Source organism: Arabidopsis thaliana, chromosome 5 (genome assembly GCF_000001735.4).
Source record: "Arabidopsis thaliana chromosome 5, partial sequence".
Classification (NCBI taxonomy): domain Eukaryota; kingdom Viridiplantae; phylum Streptophyta; class Magnoliopsida; order Brassicales; family Brassicaceae; genus Arabidopsis; species Arabidopsis thaliana.
In genome coordinates, this window is record NC_003076.8 from 7060558 (window position 1) to 7082090 (window position 21533).

The 21533-nt window shown below is 35.4% G+C and overlaps 4 protein-coding genes and 4 non-coding genes across 10 annotated transcripts; all 8 read right to left on the reverse strand.

The window, feature by feature from the left end:
• Positions 1-434: 434 nt before the first annotated feature.
• Positions 435-8786, reverse strand: AT5G20840 (Phosphoinositide phosphatase family protein). Its single transcript, NM_122091.3, has 16 exons — positions 7914-8786; positions 7566-7767; positions 7295-7460; positions 6841-7063; positions 6381-6457; positions 5946-6133; positions 5749-5846; positions 5396-5529; positions 5166-5294; positions 4501-4852; positions 3540-3661; positions 3327-3437; positions 2587-2778; positions 2126-2302; positions 1721-1835; positions 435-1188 (listed from the first exon to the last, which is right to left on the reverse strand). The coding sequence occupies exons 1-16, from the start codon at positions 8013-8015 to the stop codon at positions 1081-1083; spliced, it is 2496 nt and encodes an 831-aa protein (NP_197584.2). The 5' UTR covers positions 8016-8786; the 3' UTR covers positions 435-1080.
• A 1147-nt stretch (positions 8787-9933) lies between these two features.
• Positions 9934-12411, reverse strand: RAD51 (RAS associated with diabetes protein 51). Of its 2 annotated transcripts, NM_122092.3 has the most exons (9): positions 12208-12409; positions 11659-11803; positions 11438-11548; positions 11272-11363; positions 11046-11140; positions 10847-10960; positions 10629-10758; positions 10420-10541; positions 9934-10324 (listed from the first exon to the last, which is right to left on the reverse strand). In NM_122092.3, exons 1-9 carry the CDS (start codon positions 12301-12303, stop codon positions 10201-10203), a joined length of 1029 nt encoding a protein of 342 aa, NP_568402.1. In that variant the 5' UTR covers positions 12304-12409; the 3' UTR covers positions 9934-10200. The 2 variants fall into 2 exon arrangements, with proteins under 2 accessions (NP_568402.1, NP_001332342.1); NM_001343688.1 differs by having other exon boundaries at positions 9974-10541; positions 12208-12411.
• Positions 12412-12972: 561 nt separating this feature from the next.
• On the reverse strand, positions 12973-13044 carry AT5G20852. Its single transcript has one exon. It is a non-coding gene; the product is annotated as a tRNA-Cys (tRNA).
• A 341-nt stretch (positions 13045-13385) lies between these two features.
• On the reverse strand, positions 13386-13457 carry ATC2. The gene has a single exon. It is a non-coding gene; the product is annotated as a tRNA-Cys (tRNA).
• A 341-nt stretch (positions 13458-13798) lies between these two features.
• On the reverse strand, positions 13799-13870 carry AT5G20856. Its single transcript has one exon. It is a non-coding gene; the product is annotated as a tRNA-Cys (tRNA).
• A 344-nt stretch (positions 13871-14214) lies between these two features.
• AT5G20858 lies at positions 14215-14286 on the reverse strand. The gene has a single exon. It is a non-coding gene; the product is annotated as a tRNA-Cys (tRNA).
• Positions 14287-16177: 1891 nt separating this feature from the next.
• On the reverse strand, positions 16178-18592 carry AT5G20860 (Plant invertase/pectin methylesterase inhibitor superfamily; the record flags this gene model as incomplete). Of its 2 annotated transcripts, NM_122093.1 has the most annotated exons (5): positions 16333-16403; positions 16479-17111; positions 17198-17272; positions 17357-17788; positions 18193-18520. In NM_122093.1, 5 exons carry the CDS (start codon positions 18518-18520, stop codon positions 16333-16335), a joined length of 1539 nt encoding a protein of 512 aa, NP_197586.1. The 2 variants fall into 2 exon arrangements, with proteins under 2 accessions (NP_001331066.1, NP_197586.1); NM_001343689.1 differs by having other exon boundaries at positions 16178-17111; positions 17198-17788; positions 18193-18592.
• A 649-nt stretch (positions 18593-19241) lies between these two features.
• AT5G20870 (O-Glycosyl hydrolases family 17 protein) lies at positions 19242-21232 on the reverse strand. Its single transcript, NM_122094.3, has 2 exons — positions 20830-21232; positions 19242-20632 (listed from the first exon to the last, which is right to left on the reverse strand). The coding sequence occupies exons 1-2, from the start codon at positions 21180-21182 to the stop codon at positions 19480-19482; spliced, it is 1506 nt and encodes a 501-aa protein (NP_197587.1). The 5' UTR covers positions 21183-21232; the 3' UTR covers positions 19242-19479.
• Positions 21233-21533: the final 301 nt, after the last annotated feature.

The following is a 21533-nucleotide window of genomic DNA, read 5'->3' on the forward strand; positions in this document are numbered from 1 at the left end:
GGGTTTGTATTTTTCTGTTCTTCAAATGAAAGACGCAAATATATGCCATTGTATGATAACCATCTAGGAAATTTTATAATTTCGTCAGAGACAAATCCTAGTGTCTGATTTTTTGCGTGTTTATTTTTTTCCCCTCATTCTACGTGTGTAATTTTTTATGATATGTTTTTTTCTAGCATTTTAAAGAAGAATTGGGAAACTTCAGACTACATATAGCTTTTATATATGACTTAACATGGTAGGTCGGAAATTTTTCTCCTCGGATTAAGACTTGAAACAAAATAATAATACTCTCATTTCATCTATATTAAGAAAAGATTTAATATAATTTGAAATTAATATGGATAAAATTAGGAATTTGTCTTTCTAGGAACAATGAAAACAAATAATAATGTCATTCACATCAAACAGTTCTATATGCTATTCAAAAGAGAATCATTTGGTCGAGTTAGGCAATGCAAGGATGGTGTGGATCCCTGAAAGATGTCGAACGATTTGTAACTTGGCTCAAAACCAAAAGGACAAGCCCTGAAAGATCCTCTTTAACTATTTGAAGATTAGTTCTTAAACCAATGAAATCGCAGGCCAGTCAAAACCAACAGAAAATTAGCATTTAGAACTCTCCCCAGACCGCGAAACGCAAAAATGCAGTTGTGTTTTGAAGCGACTACAGGTTAGACGAATGGATTTTTTTTTTACGAATAGTAAAGACCTTACGAGATGGATTAACAAATGATACAGATATTTACAACAGACTTCAAACCCCCCAAAAAAAGACCCTAACAAAAGTCTCAGATTATCACAAGTTTAATTTCTTCTCTCCATAAAGATGAAATTTTCGTTTTCTCTGCAAGACTGCAAACTCAAACTTCTCAGCTTATTTAGTATTTGCTCCTCTTAATAGTTCTATCTCTTTTGACCGTTCGGTCGTCACCGTGAAGCCTCATATACATGGTACTGAGGATCTTTCCACCAGTCGCTTCTCCATGTTTGCACCGTTATACCCAAATGTTCAGAAGACTTTTAAGTTTGGTGAAAGCAAAGTATGTTCTTTGTTGGAAATGGAAAGTTGAGAGATCTTCAATGGCAGAGTGCTTCCCCGTATGCTACCCATTGTTTGAAGCTATCTGGGAAATCATCGCGAATCTTTGTGTGTACAGACAGTTCGGTTTCCACTGGTTCTTTTCCCTGCCAAAGGAAATAAATCCGGTTGAGTTTCAAGTGAAGAAACCAAATGACAGTATACGCCTTTCAAAATAATCGAACAATCCGAGTGCTGTGAGATATATGAAATGATACAATACCGTATGAAATCACACTGCTGAGAGTACTTCACTAGATTAACTAATACAGATTGGCCAGACTCCAGCCATTTCATATTAATTTAACGTTCTAAGACAAGGACTACATGCTTAGTAATAGAACAGGGTCAACAGAACCGTCTATTTGTGACAGGTTTAGCTTTTAGATATACTCTGCTCGTTAAATCCTAGTATAGCATCTGCTTACAATCTGAGCTCGTTCAACACTTAGTTCCCGTGTTTCCAGTTTTAGACAATGGTGGAAAATGGTTCATCCAGGTTTCAGAGAAGATATAATATGGATAAAAATGCAAGCTAGATGTCAGAAAGTATATCGCACATGCTTATTTAAGTAACACCAACTCTCACTGTACAAAACTAGCTAGGGAGATATGCAAAGTCGAATTTGGAAGTCTGACCTTCCTGCTGCTTGATCCACTCTCTCTCATAGCTGGCGTCAATTGTTTTACTTCAGTGATGATATTCTCTGATGAAGACGTCTCTGCGGTTGAATATATTGTAAGCGCTGACGGCCTGCCAAAATAATGCAATGAGACTTGCACAGTAAAATTGACCAAACCGTGATTAAAAAAATTGTTGATCATTCATGATGAATATTATTGTTATATTAGACATACGCAGATGGATATTTGAAAATTTTGGTTTTAACATTTTCAGATGGAACATAATCAGATGGATTTTTAGATTGATGGACGATATAATGCTATAGATGTGAAATTTTAAGCTTCTATGTGACGACATCTGGTTGCTCTATTGACTGCTTAAAATCGTGAATTGATCTCTTTAGTGCACAGTAATTTTACCTGGACAAGTGATCGTTCTCACATAGATTTTCTGACGACGAAAGCCACTCAATATCAACGAAATTTGAGACACTAGACATATCTTCTTGCTCGGACAAGTAAATGGAGCTACTACCATTATGTTGAACTTTTTGGACATCTCCAAAAAAATGTGTGCTAGGCATTGACGGAGTACACCTACAAAGATTTTATAGCTGAATATTAAGACCAACAACAAAGACGAGTATTATTATGTACTAGTACACACAAAATCTTAAGCTACATGAAGCATAAAGAGTAAAGACAACCACCTCATGAATAATATATGAGCTATAATCATGGATAGAATTGACAAGCACAATAGAGCTTGACCCAGGAAAATTATAATGCATACACAGCATGGACACTCAAGCTAAATGTACCAGCAGTACATATTTTATCTAGCTATAATGAAGAAAAATGTAAGAAAGATTTAAACAAACCTCGATAATGTTACATCACCGGCAGCTGGCATATCTGGTGATGATTCTGAAATTATATGAGTACGAGTCACTTGGTGTGACGACACAAAACCTCTATGTGATATGCTTTCATTCTTTCTACTCATTGCAGACATCGGAGTGTGACTTTCATGGAGAATATTCCCATCTGATAAGCACCTCTTTACAAGAAACCTGGAAACACAGTAATAAGAGCTATGATATAGATGCGAAACAAAATCAATATATTTTTGTTCACTTTTAGAGGAAGGCTAATAGAGTTGGAAACTTCATATACTAAAAAACAGAGCATTCTTAAGCTAGCAGAGAGTACAGATTTTGGTACAGTTCGATGCAGTTAACAAACCAATCCTAGTTTCCCATGACCCCATATGTCTATAACAAAAGCCCATACCTCCTTGTATCTAAATCCTATGTTAATTTCGTATGATTAGGGTCACAACAGTTTTGTAGGATCTAAACTGGAAGTTATGGTGGAGAATAAAATTCCAGTGAATGGATAATGTCGAGATATGTAGAGCCTATATTTTTCAAATTCGTAAACTTAATGCATAGCAAATAGGTATAAGATATTAGAACTCATGTGACTCATAAATCATCAAAATATGTCTAAAGAAGAAAATGGAAACCTCAAAACCTTTCTACCTACATGACAGCAACTAATTATATAGGCATATTATTGTTGAATTTATGAAATCCAAGTTAGCAGTCACAGAACCTACTTTTCATCTTCCCCCATGCTTATCTCTCCACTTCGTCCATTAGAGTGGGAATCTGAACGCAACTCCCAAACCGCCTGGCTCCCTTGTTCAGGCCGGAAAGTACCAAGAAATCTGCATATAGAAATTCACAAAGGCCCAAAGAATTTCTGTAAGACTCTAAGAGATCATCGCGTAACATGGATATATACGAGAGAGTGACATAGAGCAGCTTACATATTAATGGCATCTTGTTTATCCGCATCCATATATGCGTTATTATAATAACGTTGCAGAGTCCTCAAGAACTCTTGTGACTGGGTTGCTGCTCTCCACTGGCCTCGCCTTTCACTAAAAACCTATTACACACCAAAAATTCTAGGAATCAACAAAGTGTATCCCAACAATAGTGAACATAATGGGAACTTGAGTCGGCTGCAGAAGATCAATACATCATAATTCAGTGCAGAACAATGAGACAGATTACAAAATGAATGTTAACTAAGTCTGATATCCTTTTTTTTTTTTTTTTTTTTTGTTTGTTGTCACCAAGTCTGATATCCTTCCAAGACAGTAAAATAACGAGGGCACAGTTGTGATTAAGATATAATATAGATCACATAACCCTTGTAATTCTTGGACTTCAAAGACCAAGATCAGAAAATAGACCAGATTTTCTTACAGCAATATCATCACAAATGATGAATTCCAAAAATTCAAAAAGAAAAACATTTTAAAATTTGCCAATCATGTATATGCTGCTTCTAACATAAGAATCAGATCATAATAATAATGTCAGCTGAAAAGTGTCAGCTACAGAGAGGTTCAAATATAAGAGATGATTGATCAGCATGCATGACGGATTCCTGTTGTTAGACCGAGCAACAAGGATGTACAAAGAACACTAGATTTTTCATGAGCTTAGATTTACTTTAAGGTAAGGCTTGTTATTTTAATTGTAAACAATAAAAAATGTTGACGAGAAAAGGGATACAAATCATCTCATGGAGCCAGTCATGAATCATTCCCAACCGAGACTAAATGGAATCTATTTTGTGCATAATTAACAGTCCAGCGTTTAGTATCAACTAACTGTCTCTAGCAGAAGACTTAATATGAGACAGTTCCATATGAACATGAACAAAATTAGTCTGCTGCCATGTCAAGACTTATAAAAACAAAGTAAGCATAATAATACCTTATTGTGGGCTGCAGATCCACCATATTGATAAGCTAGTGTGTCTCCCATTCTCTCGTATAACCCCATTAAAGTACTAGACAAAGGATCATCAAGTTCTATTGTTGGAGCATCTCTAATTCCTAAAGCATGAAGCTGTTGCCCTAGAGCAGCCCAACCATATGCATATTGGGCAACATTTGTACGATCAAGGCAATCTATGCAGTTGGTCCGCAGCACTCCACTCTGGAGCCTGCTAGGCTTGACATCATAATCACCATTTGCAACATTCTTACTTGGGCGGCAATTCTTCTCTAATGAGTCATAATCCCTACTATCATCATCAGAACTATTATGTGGAGACGTGTCGGCACTGCAAATTTAAAGACATTAGTACTGTAAGTGTTTACTATATAGCTGCAGGAAAATATAACTTTTCTAATAGAAATATTTCGATAAAACCATTTTCCACCAAGCAATAGTTGCATGCTATTACCCATTTTCAAAGAGTACAACAAATAATCAAATGGTTGGCGACGATTAACAAGTTATCCAATTTGCAGGAAGATAGCCAGGAAAGGACTTTTATTCTAGATGAATAATTGCGTGAACTACTTTGCATATAACTCGGAGAAGAATTTATATGATGAACGAGTAAGTTACAGGAAGTCGAAAAAAAGGCTTACTCAGACGAAGACAAGCTCATATAACCCTCAAGCTTCATTGCTGGTGTAAGTTGATAATAAAAGAAACCTGTTAGCATCAAAGCACAGGCAGCTACTTTTCCAAGAAGTGCCAATACATTTTCTGTTTTGCTGAAATAAAGACAAAGAAGAGAGAAAACTGGTTATTATCTAAAAATGTATTGATAGATATTCATTATTTGAAGCAGCTGGAACGCAAATTAAAAGGATACCTGTGAAAATGTTTGTGCAAGTCCCAGTGGAGGAATCTAAGCCGATTTTCTTCCGGCAGATCTTTGTTTATAAAGTCAATTGCATTAGCAAACTCTGCCCGGAGAATCGACTCCCTGGGTTTCCTCTCGTTGGTCTATTGATTGTCAAAAGTAACAAGAAATATCAGTGAAAGCGTCGAGGTGTGAGAGCATCAAAAATATAGTACACACTCGTTTCATTGATAGTTTAACTAGAATAAGGTATTAAGGTGTAAGAAGATGCGTCACTTGCCAATACACAAGGTACCCAGGGAAGTGAGGACTAGGCGTGAAAGATGATAAGAACGTGAAACAAGCTAGATTAGGCAACTCACCTTGATCAAGTTCAGAATAATGATGGGGACTCCATAACGCTCCACAAGATTTTCAAAGTGAACTCTAGTTGCCTCATAGTTCAGGTCCCTTTTTGACACTGGGATTGAGATTGAGGTGTTTAAACACAAAGAAAAGAGAGAGAGAGGGAGGAAGAAAGATGACCAGGCAGTATTTTATTTAGTATAATAACACTTACATACTATATCAGGCTTAACTTTCATCCGTGAGGTCTCCTGTGACCAGAATAGAGGGATTGAGCCACGATTCTGCACAACAGAACTTATTTGCATGGGACGGTCTACTGGAACATCCTCAGACACTATCTGTTCTGTTTCCACATCATTAGCAACATTGCCACTTTCGTTTATTCCTCGTTTCAAGTACCTAAAATCATAAGGAGTTTAAGAGAAAATAAGCATAATAACTACCCTTATGCCTCAAGTGAAGATATATAATTTAAATCTCATAATGTTAAAAAGACCCTCGAGATGGAAAAACTTCTTATTTGATTAACAGTGTGGACTTTATTTGCAATGATTTCATGCTACTGCTAAAAAGTAGAATACAGAGCGACTTATAATAGTCACGTTTACCACAGAAATGGAAACTAGGGAGTGATGAAATCTGATACCTGGTTCCAGCATTATGGCGGGAACGCCTAGCAATAAGAGTGAGTTTGAAATTCCGTCCAGCTTCGGAAAGTATTGTCTACATGCACAGCAAAACAAGGTTCAGCATCCATGAATCTAAACAGTACTGTGCGATTATGAAGGTATATGAAAATAAAGATGCCAGAGTATTATAGCTGTATCTGAAGTAGCACGACCAAGTATATCAAAATTGATAGTCAACTATTAAAAATTTGCATATGAGACAAAAAGCTTCTTTCCAGACCTTTTAGGCAAGACAGGACTGATGAAAAAAAAAAAAAAAAAAAAGGCAAGACAGGACTTGATTTAGGGAAGCAAAATAGTGATCCTAAAGAAAATGGTACACAAATAAAAAGACTACAAAAGAAAAACAATTGAAGTCGGGCAAACTTTCTTTCCTCTGGGTAGTAAGTGAGGTGCAGAAAAACATACAATTCTCACCTGCTTAAAAAACCCATACACCAATGCTACAGTCCACAGGGTATTCCGAAGGTGATGTCGAGTTCCCCGAGTCAAGAATTCGTTCCACACAAACATTTTCTTATAGAGAGTACCTCCACTCTCATGGTCGCATATATTCTTCTGGAAACTTCGCATTATATTGTAAGAATAGCTGAAAAAGAAGTCTTTCGTAAGGTCCACCATACACAGGAGTCTCTTGTACCTATTTATCAACAAGTGGGAAACATCAGATAGAGAAACGCAAGAGTTTAATGACTTCAGTACATATAATGGATGGAATGGTACAATGTTGCTAAAGCCGTGCACTCTCGCTTTTCACCAAACAGAAACGACCAAACAGAAACGAAAAACAGAACATTTCTTCAGCAATGGGATTGCAATAAATATATATAAATTAAAAAAGCATAATGTAGCCAAAGATATATCAAAATACCTGTTCTCGTCTCTTAAATTTGCAGTGTTGCAAAGCACGCTAGAATGTTGCAATGCAATCATATCACTCTTTGACACTTCGTAAACAATGTGACCACAAATTTCACCTATCTCTCTTCTTTCAGTTATAAGCAGCATGTAATATGGTCCCAAAAACTTAATGAACCCTGAGAGCAAATGCCAAAAAAAATAACAAATTGTGAGAACAAATCTGTAAAGTAAAACCATCTACTACTCTTCTGTAAACATAAACTTGAGAGAAAAACACATACCAATGATTCCATAACAAACAGTGACAAGTTTCAGTCCACCAGTCGCCTTGTTTCCTTCGTGTATCCGTTTAAGCAACTCGTAGCATTCTTTTTTGGTATACGCAGTCGAATCCTCTCTGAGATTAAGCTCAGATGCTTCGAGCCGGTCTATCTTAAGTATTCTATATACTCCACTACCGTTCCAACCAATCATATAGAAATTCTGAAATATATATCATCATGTTAGTTACAAATATCTATAGTGAAACAATAGTACAACACGAAAACAGATCTCATAGCTGATTCATGAGACAAGAAAAAGCAATCAAATGGCAGTGAAAATACTCAAAAGTGGAAGTTTTAAAATACCGCTTGAGTCTCGAAGAGCTTGAATTGTTGCATACAGCCTAAAAGAGCAGATGATCCAGAGGAGCCTGAGCCGCCATTCTCCACTGATGGCGATGAGGTCATAGCTGATTTCTCAATTATTGGTTCCTTTTGATTTACAGATCTAAGCCCAAGCCGATGGGCTGAGAGAATAATCTCGCCGGAGCATTCACCAATATTCAAAATCGAAATAAAATGTCGAATTCAATTCAGACGCAATTCAATCAAAGATACTCTAAAACTTTGACCACGTATCGTTGGGTTTGAAGCAAAACACGAATCTCTTGCTCCCGAGATTTAAACCATGGACTTGCAAAAACAATCAAGCAGCCCCAGAAAAATCTTCCAGAACCGACGAAAACAAACAGTAGTGATTGTTTCTTCTGCTGCAATCGAATCGAGAACAAATGCGAGAGACTAATAGAAAGAGAAAAGAGGTAAGCAAGTAGAGAGACCCGATCACGAGTCCAGAAGCTCCAAAGAAACGAAGAAGGAAGCTCAGATTCGCAGATGAAACAGAAGATGAGATTACGAATTGGTAAAATTTGAAAAAAGAAGACAAGTATATATGAGGAAGAAGAAGAAGAGGATAGAGAGAAAAAGAAGGGTTTATGATATAGAGAGAGATGATGATGATGATAATAGTTTTCTCAGCTGTTTCCTTTGTTTGTGTCGAGAGACAAAGGAGAAGATTGGATCGGGGAAGAGAGAGAGAGAGAGACGACGACGACGACGCAACAAAACCACAATTTCTCTCTTCTTTAAAACAAAAAAGATTTTTTTAAGGGATCTTTAAATTAAAAAGAAAAAAAAAGAGCCCGTGACGAAGCAATATATACTAACAGCTGTCTGGCCGCTAATGGAATAGCTGCACTTTCGAGGACTTATGTTATGTACTCTCTCTCTTTCTCTCTTTATCCAGTTTTCCAGTTACACCTATAATTCTGAGTAACTTTAGTTAATAAGAATAAATAGTATATAGAACTAAATGTGTTTGGTAAAAAAAAAGAATAAAGTAAATGAAAATCATTTGTAGACTTGATACAAAAATACTAATGATTTTTTTTTATATATGTAGAGGATGAGTCATTCTAACAAAAGTTTTGTTAATACTAAAAAGGTACAAACAAATCATGTTTTGAATATTGGAGATGGTGATGTCAACAACAGAAAAAATGAAAATTATCTGAGAAAGTATGACAAAAACATGATAAACTATTTTAGTGTTCTTATGACAATTTTTATTATAATAATTAGACTTCTATCGAATCACAATTTGTGAGTTTATAGAATCACAATATGTGAATCACAATTACTAATTAAACCATTGGAGATGGTGATGCTTTTATGTTTTAAAATTGTAATAATATGGATTTTTCGTTGTTAAATAAAAAGAAATGTGATTAAATGCCTATTAGTATATAAAAAACATGATAAACCATAAGACATTCTAATTGTAAGTAATGGTTAGTTAATATTTGATTGTTCACTAAGTAATATATCTATATATACATTTTTGCAGCCACTTTGTGAAATAAATCCTAGAGTTGGAATTTATTTACAGTGGCTGCCACTGGCATTTAATAATTGTTTTTGATAATTAGAAAGAAAATCTTTGAATTAAATATTTGACAATCTTCCCAAAATCTCTTCACATTAACTACACGATTAGTTATTAAAATAAAACTTCCGAAATATTTAATATCATTTAATTACTACAAAATTATCATTTTGATATTGTTTTTCTACATGACTATAATAATTCGATTATAATCATCAAACCGCAGAGATATTAGATAGCATTTAATTACTACAAAATTAAAAAATATTTAGACAATGATTCATAAACATATCATAAATAAAATCAGTGAGTTTTTTTTACGGGACGGATTGGCGGGACGTTACTTAATAACAATCGTAAACTATAAAATAAAAATATTTTTACGATAAATATAATTTGCAAACTTTTATATATAGTAACTTTAAAAAATAAATTGTCTCCGCGGTATACCGTGGGTTAAAATTTAGTAGTGTTGTATAAACCACGAGGCTGTGTGCGTTTGTGAAACACAAAAGGTTCATTACCCGAAAAACTTTACTTACAAAGCTCTTTTGCTCCATCATCACTTACTTGTACGCTTACACTATGATCAACAGTTAAAAACAAAAACAAAAGAAAACGGTTTTTTGACATCAATACAAGTGAAGGGGTTGCTAAAAAAAAGCACATAAGGCAGAGAGAAGCAAGGCATTGTTGTGGCCAAAAACATCAATCCTTGCAATCTGTTACACCTTCTGTAGATATTTGAAATCGAGCTTCCGCTTCTGGCAAACATGGCGAGCTTATCACTTTACAGATTCTCTCCTCTGCTCTTCCTTTCCTCAACGCCAACCTGTATCAATTATCATAACAAACACACTTTCCTAACGAACCCTAACAAAAAACACTAAGAAACATGGATTTGTCGAATTTGCAAACATTACAGACCTTGTTGTGGTGGCATGAGCCATGATATTCCCACCAATCGGCTTAAATTGGGGACCAGCAAAAAGAGCTGAACCATCTACTTGCGCAACTACTTGGTTTGTTATAACAACAGCCACACCAAACTAGAGCCATTAAACATAAGAGAGAATACTTCAGGATGGTGTCTCAGAGCAATATTGGAAAAGAAACAGTTAGTACTGAATGTTCACCTCATCTGCTAACTTCTGAAGACTTCTCAAGAACTTTGCAAGATGCATTTGTCGAGCCGAAAGCTCTCCCCTTCCAGAGAAATCTGTTCTGTAGAGAGCGGTAGCACTATCGACAATCAGGAGAGCAAACCTGTGCCAATAGGGTCATCGTAACTTTAAAAGTTAGCACTCTCATGATAGACATAACGGAACTGAACACCAAAATAAACTCAACACACCTTGTTTCAATCATCATTGATGCTGCTTCAAGCAAAAGCCTTGACTGATGATCTGTATTATACGCCCTCGCATAGGCAACGTTTTCTAGTACATCAGCTCCATTTAATCCAAACCTGCATCATTTCATTTGATTTCTTACAGATGATTCCGTCTCAAGAACGCTATTGTGATCTCATGTGTGTTACAAGAATAACATACCTGTCAGCTATCTGTAAGAGTCTTTGTGGCCTGAATGTTCCCTCAGCATCAATGTACATGGCCTTTCCCTCTCCACCTCCTTGATCCATGGGAAGCTAATCATTCAAACGTGAACCTTAATGTGAATATCTTTCTCAGGTTTGGAAATTGTAAGAAGAAAGACAAGATCACTGATTTCTGCTAGATAAGCAACAATAACTGAGTGGTATAGGAACAGGGTTCTTACTTGACAAGTCACACACAGTGTATGGCACAGCTGAGTCTTTCCAGAGCGGAACTCACCATATAACTCTGTGATGGAACCAGTTTCAATACCTCCTGTTGAGCATACGGCAAAGTAAGATCACAATAACAAAATGCCGTTATAAGATGCACCAGAAACCAGCACCAACCTTCTAGAACTTTATCGAGCTCCCGTGATCCAGAGGTAATCTGAATAATTTCCTGTCTCTGAGCATGGAGCTGGCTCGCACTAGTGAACCCCAGAGGAACTAGCTTTGAAGCTATCACAGAAGAAAACACAAATAAGAACACACATTAACTCTAAGAGTATCAAAGAGGTGTTATGTATTTAACAGAGAAGGAAAGCAAAAAGTTTCTACATGTGTAATACCTGCTTCTACAATCTTGTCAACCTTGGCATCACTAATTCCTTTAATCTGCAAGAGATCCTTCCTCGGAGTATAAGCAACACCTTCAACAGTACAGAGACCAGCATCCCTAAGCTTCTTTACATCAACAGAAGCAATACCTGCTGCCTGAAGTTTTGAAGATTTAAAGAGATGAAATAGCATATAATCATAACACAAAACACACTGATGCATCTCCCTTTTATGAACACGAATTGAGAAGAACTATAGAGATTATATGACACTGGAGTCACAGCAATAGAGAAGTTCCCCAGAAAAGGATAAAACCCCCAAAAAGTGTCGATTTTTTTCTGAATTAAACGAACCCCTAAAACCAATTCGCCTAACAGACAGTAGCGAAACTCAATTCTCGCCCAGATTCACACCTATTTCACATCGCGATGTACAAAAAAAGCAGAAATTTTTAGTGAATTAAAGCCGAACCCATTTCAATTAGCGCAAGATCTGATGAAGCGTATAGACTGCGAAGGTAAATTTCCACAACAAATGAAAGAAATCTGCAGAAATTGAACCTGAAGCTGTTCGACAGGGAAAGGTCCGTGCTGGGTTTCTTCATCGTCTTGTTGTTGGACAGCATTCTGGTTTCTACGCTGCTCCATCGTCGTCATTTCTCTCAATCAGAGCAGATTCGGGTCACCAGAGAAAGCGAGAGAAGCAAAAGAGAGCTTGAGAGTGGAGGGAAATGGCGAAACTGAAAACAAATTGAAAGAAGCGCCACAACCAAAATTATTATACAAGACGACGATGAGGGCAAAGGCTTCTTCAACAAGTCTCGATTACGTTTGGGTCAGCTTTTCCTCGGCCTTGATCATATTGGGCTTTAAAGGCTATTAAAGCCCAAATTCTTATTCTATAAAATACTCAAAAACAACAACAAAATCCTCCTCATTTTTATTATTAATTAAGTACCATAGTAATTTTAAATTTTCAGTTAAATGCATGAAATTATAAATGTTAGATATTATCAAAGTTGATCGAATTATGGATTCTCAAAATTATTTTTTTATTTTAAATTATTTTTACTTAAAATTATATATTTTTAAAACACTAAATTAACGTTTTGTAAAAACAATAGGTGTTTGACCGCCGAGTGATACCTAGGTGTTTGAATGTCAACCAAATGGTACCTAGGTGTTTGACCGCCGAGAACCACCACAATTCCAACAATGTAGTAATCACTTATTATAACAAAAATAAAATATTACAAATATCACAAAATTTGTCAATTTTCTTTATTCAAGATGATATTTAATTTTTTTTGGTAAACTAAAACATATAGGGCCCAACCGGGTTCGAACCGGTGACCTATTGATCTGCAGTCAATTGCTCTACCACTGAGCTATGAACCCTTATTGATTTAATAAGTTCAAAATTATAAACTATGTATTTCATGAATTATTTTTTGCTAAGAAATCTAATATAGTTAAGTCAATTGTTTACTTATTTAGAAATCACATAAATTATTTATAAAAAAAAATTCACAAACAAATTAAACCATGAAAGTTTTTTAAAAAAATTTCAGTTGTTAAAGAATTATATGCAAAAACAGGTCAAAATTTGTTTTATTCAAGATGAAAAATTGCTAGCTAAAACCTTGAAATATAAGATTAGTGAACTACTTGACGCTAAATGCTAATCAAATATATAACTAAAACTCTTATAAAAAATTATTGGTAAACTGAAAACATATAGGGCCCAACCGGGTTCGAACCGGTGACCTATTGATCTGCAGTCAATTGCTCTATCACTGAGCTATGGACCCTTATTGATTTAATAAGTTCAAAATTGTAAATTATTTATTTCATCAATTTTTTTTTGCTAAGAAATCTAATATAGTTAAGTCAATTGTTTACTTATTTAGAAATCACATAAATTATTTAAAAAACAAAATTCACAAACAAATTAAACCATGAATTTTTTTTAAAAAAAATTCAGTTACTAAAGAATTATATACAAAAACTGATCAAAATTTGTTTTATTCAAGATGAAAAATTGCTAGCTAAAACGTTGAAATATAAGATTAGTCAACTACTTGATGCTAAATGCTAATCAAATATATAACTAAAGCTCTTCTAAAAAATTATTGGTAAATTGAAAAAATATAGGGCCCAACCAGGTTCAAACCGGTGACCTATTGATCTGCAGTCAATTGCTCTACCACTGAGCTATGGACCTTTATTGATTTAATAAGTTCAAAATTATAAATTATTTATTTCATCAATTTTTTCTTGCTAAGAAATCTAATATATTTAAGTCAATTGTTTACTTATTTAGAAATCACATAAATTATTTTAAAAAAAATATTCACAAACAAATTAAACCATGAATTTTTTTTTAAAAAAAAAATTCAGTTGCTAAAGAATTATATATAAAAACTGGTCAAAATTTGTTTTATTCAGGATGAAAAATTGCTAGCTAAAACCTTGAAATATAAGATTAGCCAACTACTTGACGCTAAATGCTAATCAAATATATAACTAAAGCTCTTATAAAAAAATATTGGTAAACTGAAAAAATATAGGGCCCAATCGGGTTCGAACCGGTGACCTATTGATCTGCAGTCAATTGCTCTACCACTGAGCTATGGACCTTTATTGCTTTAATAAGTTCAAAATCATAAATTGTTTATTTCATTAATTGTTTTTTTGCTAAGAAATCTAATATAAGCAAGTCAATTGTTTACTTATTTAGTAATCATATAAATTATCAAAAACAATTTTCACAAACAAATTAAACCTTGAAATTATAAAGAAAAACATATTCACTTGCTAAAGAATTATATACAAAAACTTGTCAAAGATGTTTTATTAAAAATGAAATATTGCGAGCTAGAACCTTGAAATATAAGATTAGTTAGCTACTAGTTGCTAAAAGCTAATCAAATGTATAAATAAAGCTCTAATAAAAAATTGTTGATAAACTGTAAAAATTATAAGATTTAATCGGATTTAAAACGGTGACTTATTGATCTGCAATCAATTGCTTTACCACCGAAATATAAACCTTATTGCTTTATTAATTATAAAGTTTTAAATTATTATTTTTAGTCCTTACGTTGTCAAGTCAAATATTTACTAATGTAGTATCTTATTATATAAAGTATGGTTTTCAAAGTTACTAACTCATAGGATCGTGCAACGTGTCAAGTCAAACGATCAGATGTTTACATATTTCATTCAAAATTTATTTTTTTATTCTTTTTAAAAAATAGAAAATCTTAAAAAGTAAACAAATATACATATACTAATTTATATATCTATATATTTATAAACAATTAACATTTATTCAACAAAAGGAAAATTAACAAATTTGTCTTTAACTAATGTAATCATAAGTGAAAATAGAACATTTTGAGAAAAATAACTTAGCTTATAGGATTTAACTTTTCAATTATTTTTAACGAGAATATTTTTATTTATTAATTTTAACTCATTTAATATTAATTTGCATGATGTAAAATTAACTTACGAGATTACGGCATATATAAAAAACAATATTCAATAATGTTTGGTTTCTAAATATTTTTGTGGATTTCTGTTTTTTTATTAATTATTAGCCCTAGGCGTTTGGGTATTCGGGTCGAGTATTTTGGGTTCGGGTTTTGGGACTTAGAAGTTTAGGACCCGTTCGGGTAATTTAAGATTTCGGGTCGGGTTCGGTTCGGATTCCAGTTTATTTATCTATTGAAATATCAAATTTTGTCTGCAAATCTATTAAATTACTTGAAAATTTTAAAAATTCCCAAAACAACACGAATAGTTTTGCTTGAATATATCTAAAAATACACAAAAATAACTAAAATATCCAAAACATCCTAATATTTTATATATATAAGTATAAATATAACTAATATATACTTATATTTGAGATATGTTTGGATACCTATTCGGGTTTGGGTTCGGGTTTTTCGGGTTTTGAAGTTTAGACCCGTTCGGGTATTTGAAAATTTTGGGTCCGGGTTCGGATCGGGTTTTTCGGGTCGGTTCTTCGGGTTTGGGTATTATGCGTAGGCCTATTAATTATGTTTTGTTAATTGTTAATTATTTTTAATACTAATTAGGATATAGATTTGATATGTCATAAATATTATTTTGATATGAAACTCAATATGAAGTTGTAGAATTTAAATCGAGTTTATTATGATGACATATATAGTTAAACTGTATTACAAAATTGAATGGTGTAAGATAGAAATTTTTTTTTTTTTTTTTTTTCTAGATACTAAATTAAATATAGAATAATGGTCGGTTACTTTCTAGAATTCAAATATCATTGATAAGATTGAGTGTATATAAAATTAAAATAAAATGTATAAGACTGAAATTTTGTTTACACCAATAATTATTAAATTAAATATCAAGAAAAATATATAAATTGCTATACAATATTCAAATATTATCGATAAAAATTTATTTTTGTATCTTACAACCGCCTAAATAGGCGGCCTTATCTAGTATTCATATAAAATATCATAAACAATTATCACTAACAATTTGGTATGCTCTTTCATTTGTTTGACCAAAAGAAAAAGAAGAAAGTCTTACATTTAAGTTTCAAATATATTCATGACCATACCAAATTGAATTTACATTCGATGGTTAACTCTAAATTGTATCTTTTTTTTTGGTGTAAAAACTCTAAATTTGTATCTTAATCTTAAACTTATACTTAAAACCATTAGTGACGTCTTCTCCATTTCTTCTCTTTACTTTTTTTCACTAAATCCCGGAAGTGAAACGAACTCCCGTAGAGGGCAACCAAGAAACTCCATCTAGGAATTTACCGACGCTAAAATAATTTGCTTCTTCAAACCCAATCGAATGAAACCCTTCCCACGTCACTCTCTTGGAAATTCTAGCTTTAGGACCATAATTCTTGAACTCTCCAAAATACAACGTCTTTAGTACTTCGTCTCCGGAGTCTAACCACCCGGCCCATCCTCCCTCCGCGATCGCGTCGTCAATATATGATTCCATCACTATAGCCCTCGAATACTTTCTCCACGGGCGTCCTAAGTAAGAGCTATACTTATGTTTCACGGGCGAAAGATCTGAGTCTGTCCTGATCCTACAACTATGAAGTGCAAATCCGGTATTTTGACGTTGGTCCGTCCTCCCGTTAGCAAGAATAACATTATAGGCCTTGACACCATGAGGGCGACGCAAGAATATGTTGCAGCTTTGGAAAACAGCAGCTGCGTTTCCGAATATGAAATCTATAGTTCCATAAATGTCACATTCTCTATAGAACTGACGCAAGGCAGCTGCGTAAAGTGTGTCTTGATAACCGGAGATGCTACATCGGTATAACACTGATTGGTCTGATGTGATGCTTAATGCTATGGCTTGATGTCCTCTAGGCCCTGCTATGTTCTTGATTCCGATATCACGTGCAATGAATCCGTCACCCGTAACCGCTACAAAAATTGCATTCTAATTATCAAACAACAAAGTTTCGTTATAAACAATTTATGTATACGAATGAATGAGTGTATGTACTTACTCATTGTAGCGGTGTCCGGGACAGAAGTTCCTCCGGTGGCACTATCATCGCCAACAATCACCGTCAGGTCTTTGCCTTCTCCGATCAAAGTAATCTCATGTTTATGGATTATTACTTTCTCTTTGTAAACCCCTCTTTTCACGTAAATTATGAACCTACCATTTCCATGGGCAGCCGTGACAGCCTCCATCACGGTGCGGTAATCTCCGGAACCGTCTTTGGCGACTACCACGTGTGCTCTTGCTCTACCTACTAGAAGTCTCCGTTCTCCGGCAGTGACCCACCGGGGAAGAGCGGTTGACTTTGTCTTTGGTTTTGGATTCTTCATGATTGTGTCGACCAGAGTCAGGGAGTTGCTGACCAGTCGAGATAGGTGATCCATTTTCTGTGATATGTGGCTGATGGCAGAGGCGGAGGAGGAGCCACCGGAGTCAAGGATGGAGTCTTTGCAAGCTTGTTGGAAAGTCATGGCAGCGGAGAGCCATGTTTGGACATCGTGTTTGGTGTGACGCTTTCTCGATGAGCCATTGAGAGCTTCCATGGCTTGCCTAAGTCGTCTTGTGGACATTTTCATGAGCCGTTCACAAGAATCTGTATAACGTTATTGATGCCAATTAGCTTATTAGTTTCTTTTTTTCACGTAACGGTTTGAGTTAAAAATAAATTAGTAGTTGTGAATATTATGTTCCGAGAATTTGTACTTAGCTTGTGTGTTTTGTCAAAATTATTAGGTAACTTGGTACATAAAAGAGAAATACTTCAACTACTTTATGAATTCTTCTTTAGTTTAGTAACCAAGTAGATAATAGTTTCTGGCATACACATATTTTTCTACGTACACCATAAACTATATCTAAAATGTTTTTGAGTAAAATTGTTAGCAACTAAAATGAAAGACAGAGATAAACAAATGTTACGGAAGAGAAAAATTATCAAAATAGATGATTCCTAACAAAAATTTTATTATAACTAGAGATGTTAATTATGATGTGTACCTGAGACCGAAGGTGAAGGCAACGTATAAGTGGAATCTTCCAGAGAAACAAGTTTGGAGGAACCCATCGACGAGGAGAGAGGTGGAATTAGCAGATTGGAATCAGAGATAGTCTTGTTAACAAGAAAAGACACAAAGTCGAGACCGTCAAGAGATCCATGTCGAAACTCTCGTAAGTTTTGGACACAGAGTGAGGTGTACTTTGTGGAGCTACAATGCCTTTGCATTTCATTTTGGTAAGCAAATGGCATATTTCTTGAAGAGGCATCAACAATGAGAAGGGCATTGACCAATAACACCCAAAACAAGACCATATCTATAACACCCATTTCTTTAAAACAAAAAGTTGGTTATCCTCTATTTATATTCTTGGGTACTTTATGTGGTAAAGTTGATGATATCCAATTAACTAGAGATTAGCATTGATTTATAGAGAGGAGGGAATGAAGAAGATAGTTTTAGCTGAGGAGGTGAGTGTCTGGTGAGTTAGTTTAGCGGTCTACCATTTTTTTCATAGAGTAGATTGAGACTTGAGTGGCTTCGATGGGATCATTAACACTCACTTTTTTGTTTTGTTTTTCTTTTTTCGTTTTTATTTGGGACCAAACATATTTTTTTGTTGGACAATTTGATCCAACTATATACCTCAAATACTCGCTCGATCATACCCAATTTTTAATCATCAAGATCCAAAATACCATTATCCAATCACTTAAACTATATATCCACTAATGCCAAAACAGAACATATAATACCTGTCATAACTCTCGTACTAGTTGACTTGGACGACATATGAAAACCTTAGCTACTTTCTGTGTGGGTAAACAAACAAGATGGAACCGAAAAAACAATCAGTTCTAACTGGTAAGAAGATAATGTAACATGCTTTTACTACAACAACTCTGCAAAAAGAAGTCAAATCATTTTATCATACGGAAGAGTGACATAATAACTGCTAATCCGACGGACCACCACACTATAGTTCCTTATCTGAATTTTGGTATAGTTCTTTTGTCTTAGAAAAGGTTTTACCACAAAAGTCTCAAAACGTTTCAGGTTCAAAGACAAGGCAGATTATGGACTCTAATCACATACGTCCACCTTGTTATCCGCTTTCATTCCATCTATTACGAATCAAATCATCACTATTAACCTATCAATAATTTAACATAACAAGTGAAAAAAAGGAAAACAAGTTCTAAGACAGAATAATTACATGTCCAGTTATCGAATTATGGACAATTGTATTTACATTTCAATGAAAGAATGAAAAAAACATCCCCAAGGATCAATTAGAGAACACCAAACAGATTACCATCACCACGGCTGCCCCCAACCTATACTTTGCTTCAGATGCACCTGAATTCCTCGGTGGCGGATTCGACATCTGCTGCCTGCTCGTGTCGATTTCGATAGGAAACCTACAGGAACCACTTGACGGATCTATCTTAGTAACAACCCCAAGATTGTTAAAATCACATGAGCCACGACGATGATCCATTTTTTGAAAATACATATTGAACGCATAAGAAGCATTCGCGGTCGGGTCCAAGGCGGCGCAGGAGGAACCCGGCCCGAGCGAGGTGCAGTCGGCATTTTGACACGCGTACGTAGCAGAAGCCTGCCAAGTGGCAGCACCGTTACCCGCAGCCTGAGTGGAGAGCACGCACCACTCACGTGCCTGGTAACGAACACCTTTAGTCGGAACCAACGGACGGCCGTTACCGAGACTCAGAGGATACTTAACGGCGCCGTCATAAGAGAATATTCCCCAATGTCTTTCGAATTTCCCGGGATCAATGCTCTTGGCATCTTCGTCTACTAATGAGAATATATAAACTTCCGGCGCCATTCTCCGGCGAGGCGTACCTTGTCCTTGAAGGATACGATTCAATAACCCTTGATTGAATCTCTGAGCCATTGCAGGATTTGCGTTCTGATCACCGTCGGTTGGCCATCCGACTTCTCCGACGATGATTTCAATTTTGTTCGCATCAAATCCGTTCTTCTCCAGCGCCGAGACTAAAGTGTCGAAATTTGCGTCGAAGACGTTCGTGTAAGAGATTGAACCATCGACGACGGGCTTAGCTCCACCGCCGCCGCCTCCGTTTGGGAAGAAGGCGTATTCGCGCGGGAAATTTGGATCAGCGTTGAGAGAGAGGAAAGGGTAGATGTTGAAGGTGATTGGTGAGACGGAATCAGCTAGGAATCGAACAATAGAGATCATTAAGGTTTTTATGTCTGATCGAAAATCGCCGGAAGAAGGAAGACCATCGCTGGATTCGTAGACGTCGGCATTAAGAGGAACCGTCACTTTGACTTGCCGACCAAGACCAGCTTTAACTAGAGCTGCTTGAACGTTTTGCAGCGCTGGATATGTTGATCGGACGAATCTGTTATTATAGGTCTTCAAGAATGGCTCATTCCCCACCGCTACATATCTGATCACCGATTAAAAATCCAATCTTTAGAAACTTCAAGCATGTTTTTAGCTTAAAAGTCTAAGCTTTCGAAGGTTGTTTTTAGTTTAAAAGTCTACTCTTCAGAAGCTTAAGCATGTTTTAGCTTAAAAATCCAAGCTTGACAAACTTAAAAACATGTTTTAGCTAATGGCCTATTGAACTGCAATGCAAATTACCTTATGTCGGTTCCATATCTAGAGATGTATTGAGAGACGTTTTGTTGAACCCAAAGCTCTGCGTTGGTAACAGTGGATGCCATAGTTGCCAAGAGATCGTTGGGGATACCGACCATGACTTGAATACCGGATTTACCAAGAGCTCTGAGTGCACCAGGGTCAGCTTCAAATAGCTTAACTTTGTTGAACCCATTGTCCCTAAGGAGTTTCACCACTATGTTTGGTGGTAGTGGATGGCTCGCTTGTGTACCCCAGTTACATGCCAAGCCCTCCACATTCTTCAATATGTTTTGAAGAAAGAATATGGATAGGCAAAACAAAATGAGTTTTTGGTATGTATCATGACTACTCATTTCTCTAAAAGTGTGGGGTTTGGGTTTCAGAATGTGGGGTCTAATGAGAATTTGGGTTTTATTTGTGTATATATACAAATATAGACAGAGATATAGATGTAGGAGATGGGGAAGATGAGTATATGGAAGAAAGAGGGTAAAGGAAAGGTATTTGTGTTAGTAATTCAATAAGGAACTTGATTCCATTGGTGGTAAACCTGAATTTAAACCATCCAAGTAACTATTCAGCATCTCTTATGTATTTGTTGCACAAAACAAACTTATTAAAACATATTATTAGTGATTAACCATTGATGCTAATATCCAATAAGTGGCAGGGAGAAGAAGAAAGGGATGGAGTGTAAAAGATGG

Coding starts and splice junctions, on each gene's coding strand:
- AT5G20840 (NM_122091.3), bottom strand. CDS start 8,015: ATGACCTCATCGCCATCAGTGGAGAATGGCGGCTCAGGCTCCTCTGGA. Junction 7,064..7,294: donor AATTTAAGAGACGAGAACAG/GTATTTTGATAT, acceptor GTTGATAAATAG/GTACAAGAGACTCCTGTGTA. Junction 4,853..5,165: donor ATGAGCTTGTCTTCGTCTGA/GTAAGCCTTTTT, acceptor TTAAATTTGCAG/TGCCGACACGTCTCCACATA.
- RAD51 (NM_122092.3), bottom strand. CDS start 12,303: ATGACGACGATGGAGCAGCGTAGAAACCAGAATGCTGTCCAACAACAA. Junction 10,961..11,045: donor CTCTTACAGATAGCTGACAG/GTATGTTATTCT, acceptor GAAATGATGCAG/GTTTGGATTAAATGGAGCTG. Junction 10,542..10,628: donor TTCAGAAGTTAGCAGATGAG/GTGAACATTCAG, acceptor TAATGGCTCTAG/TTTGGTGTGGCTGTTGTTAT.
- AT5G20870 (NM_122094.3), bottom strand. CDS start 21,182: ATGAGTAGTCATGATACATACCAAAAACTCATTTTGTTTTGCCTATCC. Junction 20,633..20,829: donor AGATATGGAACCGACATAAG/GTAATTTGCATT, acceptor ATCGGTGATCAG/ATATGTAGCGGTGGGGAATG.